The sequence below is a fragment of the Aspergillus aculeatus genome (assembly GCF_001890905.1).
Source record: "Aspergillus aculeatus ATCC 16872 unplaced genomic scaffold ASPACscaffold_10, whole genome shotgun sequence".
Classification (NCBI taxonomy): Eukaryota; Fungi; Ascomycota; class Eurotiomycetes; order Eurotiales; family Aspergillaceae; genus Aspergillus; species Aspergillus aculeatus.
The window spans coordinates 420,520-427,010 of NW_017962985.1; the positions used below are offsets into that span (position 1 = coordinate 420,520).

The following is a 6,491-nucleotide window of genomic DNA, read 5'->3' on the forward strand; positions in this document are numbered from 1 at the left end:
TGAGGACGGGGTTGTCGCATTCCGGCTTGGCGGGAAGCCCCCCAGTCTTAGTTAGTCCCCGGCTGAGCGGGGGTGGCTCTCTCTTATCAATCCGGACCGCATCCCAATTGCCCGCATGCGATAAGCTCTGTTTGTGCAGGGGAAGCGTTATCATTCCTTAGTGGACTGACTCACAGCAACTAAATAATCAGCCTATTTACCAGCCTACTCTCGTAATCCTCCCTTGGGATACGCCTTCTATTGACTCGATAGACTCACCACTCAACAGTAGCAGTTTCAATGGCGACAAACAAGATCGTGGTTCTGGGGTATGCTTGACCCCGCCTGTTGTCTGCGGAGCTCATACTGATCTCTGGTCTCAGAGCCGGTGTGTCTGGTTTGACCACTGCGTATCTTCTTTCGAAGGACCCCTCGAATAGTATCACCGTCCTCGCGAAGCATATGCCTGGCGACTATGATATAGAATATGCCTCCCCGTGGGCTGGGGCCAATTATCTCCCGTACGTTCCTTCGCAAAGAATGATGATGGCAATGGAGTGCGGCTTACTGATTCATATGTCAGTGTGGGCAAGCGTGGAAGTGACCATGAGAAATGGGAGCGCAACACCTGGCCAGCATTGAAGGAGCTGACCGAGAAGCATCCCGAGGCTGGAATTCATTTCCAAGGTATGAATATCACTTATCCACCTTCCCATCCTGCCATTGGAGTTAACTAGCCTTCAGAAACAATCGTCTACAACCGCACCAAAGACCAAGGATCCGCAACTGGGGACTGGTTCTCCGAGCTGGTGCAAAGGAACCCCTGGTATAAGGATGTTGTGCCGGACGTGTGTACCCTTGAACCCGCCCCAATTCCCTCCACACAACCCAAGCTAACAGACCCGGACCAGTTCCAAGAGATCCCCACCGACCAACTAGCCCCGGGCATCGACAACGCCTCCAAATTCACCTCCGTCTGCATCAACACGGCAATCTACCTCCCCTGGCTAGTGGGCCAATGCCGCCGCAACGGGGTGGTCTTCAAGCGCGCCGTCCTCAAGCACATCACCGACGCCGCTAGCACTCCACACCACCACACGGGCCACAAACCCGACGTAGTCGTGAACTGCACGGGGCTCGCGTCCCGCACGCTCGGCGGCGTCCAGGACGCCAAGCTCTACCCAGCGCGCGGGCAGATCGTCGTGGTGCGCAACGACCCGGGCCAGATGGTGTCGATTTCGGGCTCCGACGACGGCGAGGACGAGGTCGTCTACGTGATGACGCGCGCCGCGGGCGGCGGCACCGTCATCGGCGGCTCCTACCAGAAGCACCAGTGGGATCCCCTGCCGGACCCCAACCTGGCCGTACGCATCATGAAGCGCGCCGTCGCGCTGTGCCCCGCCCTGGTGCGCGACGGCCAGGGCATCGAAGGCCTGGACGTCATCCGCCACGGCGTCGGCCTGCGGCCCCTCCGCGAGGGCGGGCCCCGCGTCGCCGCCGAGCGCATCGACGGCGTCGCCGTCGTCCACAACTACGGTCATGGCGGGTTCGGGTACCAGGCCTCGTTCGGCTGCGCGGAGGAGGCGGTCCGCCTGGTGCAGAGCTCTTTGTCCAGCCGCGCCAAGCTTTAGTTTACTTATGCGAGTACTTGCGATGGGCTTTCTGTGTATATACTTGCATGTTTGCATGTAGATCCAAGCTCAAAGCATCTGTGGATCTAGCAATTAAAGACCATAGATCGTATTCACGAAAGTGCCAAGCTTCCGCTTTTGCTCCGGAACAACATATCTGATAGCGAATAGGTCCGCCCGGGGCGGAGGTGGGTTGAACCGGGGAAGTTCTTATTTCATGATGACGCCATCATCGCACGCGGAGGAATCATACGATTTCCCCAGACTACTCGTAAGTAAAGACGAATGCTTTTGACCAAAACAATCTGTATACTTAGCCTTGTTGGGATATCACGCACGTTCCTCTCCTACTTCGAACTAAACAAAATACTCTTTCTATTGTTTCAATTTAGTGAATATCTAGGGTTTAGGCCGCCGAAATGAAGTACAAATCCCCGCAGGTGGAGGACTATCCCGAAACGGAGGACGCCACGCCCAGCATCCCCCCGAAGCGCAAATTCGATCAGAGGGATCTCAGTGATGAGTCGGGCGCTGGACAGGCTAGCGCTGACGTTGAGCGGGAAGGTGACCAGCCGCCTAGCAAGGTTGTTAAGAAAGATGCGAGGAAAGGGGATGGTGCTGAGGAGGAGATGATCGAGGGTGTGGCGGGAGAGGAGGATGATGATGGGTATGATGGGCAGGTTGAGAGTCTTGATGACGAGGAGGATGAGGATGGTGCTTTGGAGCAGGATGATGAGGGTGATGAATTAGAAGAAGAGGAGGAGGAGGAGGAGGCTGATCAAGAAAAGGATGAATCAGAAGAGCCCACTCCCGAAGAACCACAAAGCCCTACAACGATCAGCAAGCCGAAGCTGCAAAAAGCGGTCCACGACTACGGGTGTCTTCCGCTCTACGGGACAACAATCGCGAAGGGGACCCTGCACAGCTCGCCAGAGACACTGCTTGCGATGGTCATCGATGCAATGCTTAAGTCGCGTCCGATCTCCCATGACCTTTCGCAGCGCGCAGTCAACCATCTCATTGAGGTTGGGTTCCATGATATCCGCAAGCTGAGCGAAAGTAGTTGGGAGGAGCGGGCGATGGCCCTGAAGGATGGTGGCTACAATCGGTATCGAGAGCAAGGGGCGACGAATTTAGGGGAAATGGTGGAGTTGATCAATGATAAGTATGGTATGTTTTGCGCTCCTCGAGTCGCATCTGGGTGATGATTTTGCCTTGAGCTAAGCTAAAGGCACATTAGAGGGTGATCTCAACAACCTGTTGAAGAAAGCGAATAACGACCGGAAGAAGACCCGACAGCTCATTAAAGAGATCAAGGGTCTCGGGGATCTAGGGGCGGATCTCTTCCTCAACAACGTCCAGAGCGTCTGGCCCTCGATGGCCCCGTTCCTGGACGGGCGCAGTCTGGAGACGGCCGATAAGGTCGGACTGGGCACGGACTTGGAGGCGATCTATGCGGAGCTGGGGCGCGACTGTGTGAGTATGAGCCGTCTGGCTAACGGACTGTCTAATGTTAGGCTTGAGAGGAAGCAGGGTGATATCATGGCGTCGTGAATGTCTACTGTACTGTACCTGGCTGTGCTTGCACGATTTGTGTACGCGTCCACTGGGCGAGAAATATGGCTTGATATGCTTTGAGCTTTGCAGTAGTATTAGAAGACCGGGTCTGTCATGTATCACAGATACTGTGGCTTCACCGTTGTACAGCGCCTGCAGAGATTGTTTAGTTATCAGATATTTGACGCATGGAATCTGAAAACGCCCTGTCATCTCACAAAGCGGATATCATGGCAACCTAGCGTGAGGTATGACGTCGACGGCTGTAGCGACGCCCGACTGTTCTAAACTCCTGATAAGTTGTGAGTCCTTTAGGCATTGAGTACGGAGTAGTGACAGACAGATGTGCATGCGAGCCTTATTTAAAGAAATGATATTCTTGCCAACATGAGCCAGCAATTACTGACAAAAACAGCTGGTAGAGATGATTTCCCACGACCAAACATGACCTGGTTGCAATCTCGCGTGGATGCGATCAGATCCGGCGATTGCTGAGTCATGGGTAAGGTTGGCCTTGGCGGACCCGCAGCTTGCGACAGCGCGACAACTCGGGAGAGCTTAAGCCTCAACCATCTCTCCGATTCCCCTTCCGCACTCTCCGTCTCCTTCACCTCCTTGCTGCTGCCTACTCAGAACCCCTAGTTCCAAAGGTGAGTCTGGATTTCCTATGATATTGCTGGCTGCGGGTTGGAGTCAAGCTCACTGGCACAACTATCTTCCATCCAGCCTGATAGGCGACAGCAGCTCGTCTCCGCCGCTGCCAGCTTCGCCTGAGCGTTGAATTCCAACTTACGTGATTGCTTTTTAGACACTCTTCCCTCTTCCCGACTTTACTCGGCTACTTCTGCCACCGGAACGAAAGCTTCACCACCATCGAGTATATACGCAGTTGCGTCGACCCAATCGCGAAAATGGATCTCTCCAACATCTTGTACGTCGGACCTGTTTCCAAACTCCATCATCGTCATCACCGCAAGCACAGCAGCTAATGAGACTCTTACACCCAGCCGAATCGTTAACATCGTCGTTGGTGTGCTCATGGTCCTGGGTGGTATTTCCCAGTTCTTCCCTGCGTCCATGAGCTCCATCATTGTCGGCGTCTATGTGATTATTTTTGGTCTTCGTGAGTTTCATACCATCACCACCATGCAATAGGGCGAGACTGACCGCGATGCTCAGTTGTTGGTGGATTGGAATTCCTGCCCAACGTCCCCGACTACGTCTACCGCTACGCGTCCTTCCTTTTCTCCTTCCTGGGACGCGGTGGCTGTAAGTTTGCGCTGCGTTGGAGATAAAATCTTTGTATATGTTTGCGCTAATATCAGGAACCAGTCTACATCTTCGTCGGGTCGATCATGTTGCACGACAACGTCCTGCGCTATATTGCGGGCTCCATCGTCGGCTTCATCGGTCTGGGGTACATTGCCCTGGAGTTCATTCCCTCCATCGAGCCTCCGTCCAACATGCGCGAGACCGACCAGGGTTGGGGCGCTGAGCAGGTTTAAGCATGGTGCGCGCGTTGCGGAAACAGGACAAAGGTTGCTGCTACTCAAATCTGCAGCCGCTGCCCTTGTCACCACGAACGGGCAAGCGTCGGATCATGCCAGTCCAGCCTGTTCGGGTATGACCGTGTACGGCCGGCGGTAAAGTGATAACTCTATCTTTATCCCTTTTATTTGAATGCTTGATGATCGAATGAGTTGCGACGATTGAATATGGGTATGCGAACGACTGCGGAAGGTGGGGGGTGAGTGAGATGGGCTCAGTGAGTGCAGCGGTTCTATGGACCAAACCCGCACTGTGCCAAAAGCTCTAGATATATGGTATTTTTCTTCTAGCCCTCAGTGGGTGTCGGATATGTGTGTACTGTACTGTACCTGGGTATCCTTTTTAGGTTTGGGGTTCGGTGATTTATACCAGCATGGAAAGGATGTTTCTTTCTTTCTTTCCCTTCTTCATTCAGTTTCTTGTCATAACTGTCAATACCATTAGCCTTGCAACTTATGTAAATGAACCAGCTCTTTAGAAGGTTCTTGGTCGAGGTCTGAGCGCTGGCACTATAACCGGCTATAACTATCACGGATTGTTTGCTTTCTTGGTTCAAGATCCTCTCATGTGATGATGGCATCTCTCTCTAGAAAGACTCACGAGTTCTATTCGGACAAGGACCCCGGCATATCCGAGACACCATGTGAGCTAATTTCCCGCCTTTCGAGTTGAGGGGTTGTTGCGCCTATCCCGGAGTTTTGCTGTAGCCAACCATGGTAGGCCGGATCGTTTGATGCAGTCAAAATCATTCGATAGAAGTACTCATTGGATTTGGTATCCGGGTATCCGGACTCTGCCAAACTTGTTGCTCATACTCCGGACCTTATCGCCGGGGGCGATGAAGCTAGCTTGGAAGGTACTGTAAGTATTGTCCGCAGCAAACCAGGTCCGTTATAGGCCATGTGCTTTTCGAGTAGACTGGACATGCGCAGAAGTCGCGGATATGACTCATGTCACCAGGAGTGCATAAAAGGCATGCTCATAGGTGTGCATTACTAACCTATATCGAATCCCTTTTTTTGGTCAATAGGCCTCGCATTCAGTGTTCTAGAATACCATGCCGATCACAATGAGTTGTCCATTGGCAAGGGTACTTTTGTCTGGAGATAAGCTGAGCTGATCATCTTACATACGGAGGCAGAAAGTCGGTCTGGCAGATCGATTATGATAATCAATCTCACGGCCCCTTTCACAGACCACGTATCCGAACATTGTTACAAACAAACCGTAACATGTCCTGCGTTTGCAAAATACTACGGAGAGACAGCCCATGATCTACCCCTGTTGCTACCCTGCTGCCTTGATGGGCTCGACCTATCTTTTTTGCCTAGAACCGGGAATGATCGGGCGCTGGCTGCATGGTGATTGATGGCTCGATTACAACCGATCACTCCGCCTTTTACCCTGACTAGTAGAAAGCAATCCAACGCCTATCGAAACCCTCGACAAGTTCTCAAACAAGCAAGTCCAGTACCGTCCATACCACCGAAGTACTATCTGTACTCGTATGGACATGTATCATCGCATTGAGCTGAAGTGCTGGATCGGATATCGCTTACGGAGAAACCTTAATTGATTGCTGCTGCCTTCATCCCAGATTCAGATTCGCCTTGCGTTTTTGTAACCAGCCTTGCAGACAAGACACCCAGCTGAAGCAGCACCACATGGCTGGGCGCCTACGTAATTTGACTGTCTCTCTCTTTACCCTGATTTGGATCGAGATTTGGGGTACAGGCAGGCGAGTTAATTAGCCACTTCCAGCTATCCCCCCTCCCC

General features: G+C 52.8%; 3 protein-coding genes across 3 annotated transcripts; all 3 read left to right on the forward strand.

Annotated features, from left to right (window-relative positions):
* Positions 1-151: 151 nt before the first annotated feature.
* ASPACDRAFT_79529 (FAD-dependent oxidoreductase) lies at positions 152-1,810 on the forward strand. Its single transcript, XM_020205427.1, has 6 exons — positions 152-212; positions 269-308; positions 363-500; positions 563-666; positions 724-827; positions 891-1,810. The coding sequence occupies exons 2-6, from the start codon at positions 280-282 to the stop codon at positions 1,608-1,610; spliced, it is 1,095 nt and encodes a 364-aa protein (XP_020055064.1). The 5' UTR covers positions 152-212; positions 269-279; the 3' UTR covers positions 1,611-1,810.
* Positions 1,811-1,831: 21 nt separating this feature from the next.
* On the forward strand, positions 1,832-3,578 carry ASPACDRAFT_79530 (uncharacterized protein). Its single transcript, XM_020205428.1, has 3 exons — positions 1,832-2,780; positions 2,851-3,451; positions 3,509-3,578. The coding sequence occupies exons 1-2, from the start codon at positions 2,030-2,032 to the stop codon at positions 3,162-3,164; spliced, it is 1,065 nt and encodes a 354-aa protein (XP_020055065.1). The 5' UTR covers positions 1,832-2,029; the 3' UTR covers positions 3,165-3,451; positions 3,509-3,578.
* Positions 3,579-4,078: 500 nt separating this feature from the next.
* On the forward strand, positions 4,079-4,672 carry ASPACDRAFT_44354 (TVP15 family protein; the record flags this gene model as incomplete). Its single annotated transcript, XM_020201408.1, has 4 exons — positions 4,079-4,098; positions 4,175-4,290; positions 4,347-4,436; positions 4,500-4,672. 4 exons carry the CDS (start codon positions 4,079-4,081, stop codon positions 4,670-4,672), a joined length of 399 nt encoding a protein of 132 aa, XP_020055066.1.
* Between the last annotated feature and the right edge of the window lie 1,819 nt (positions 4,673-6,491).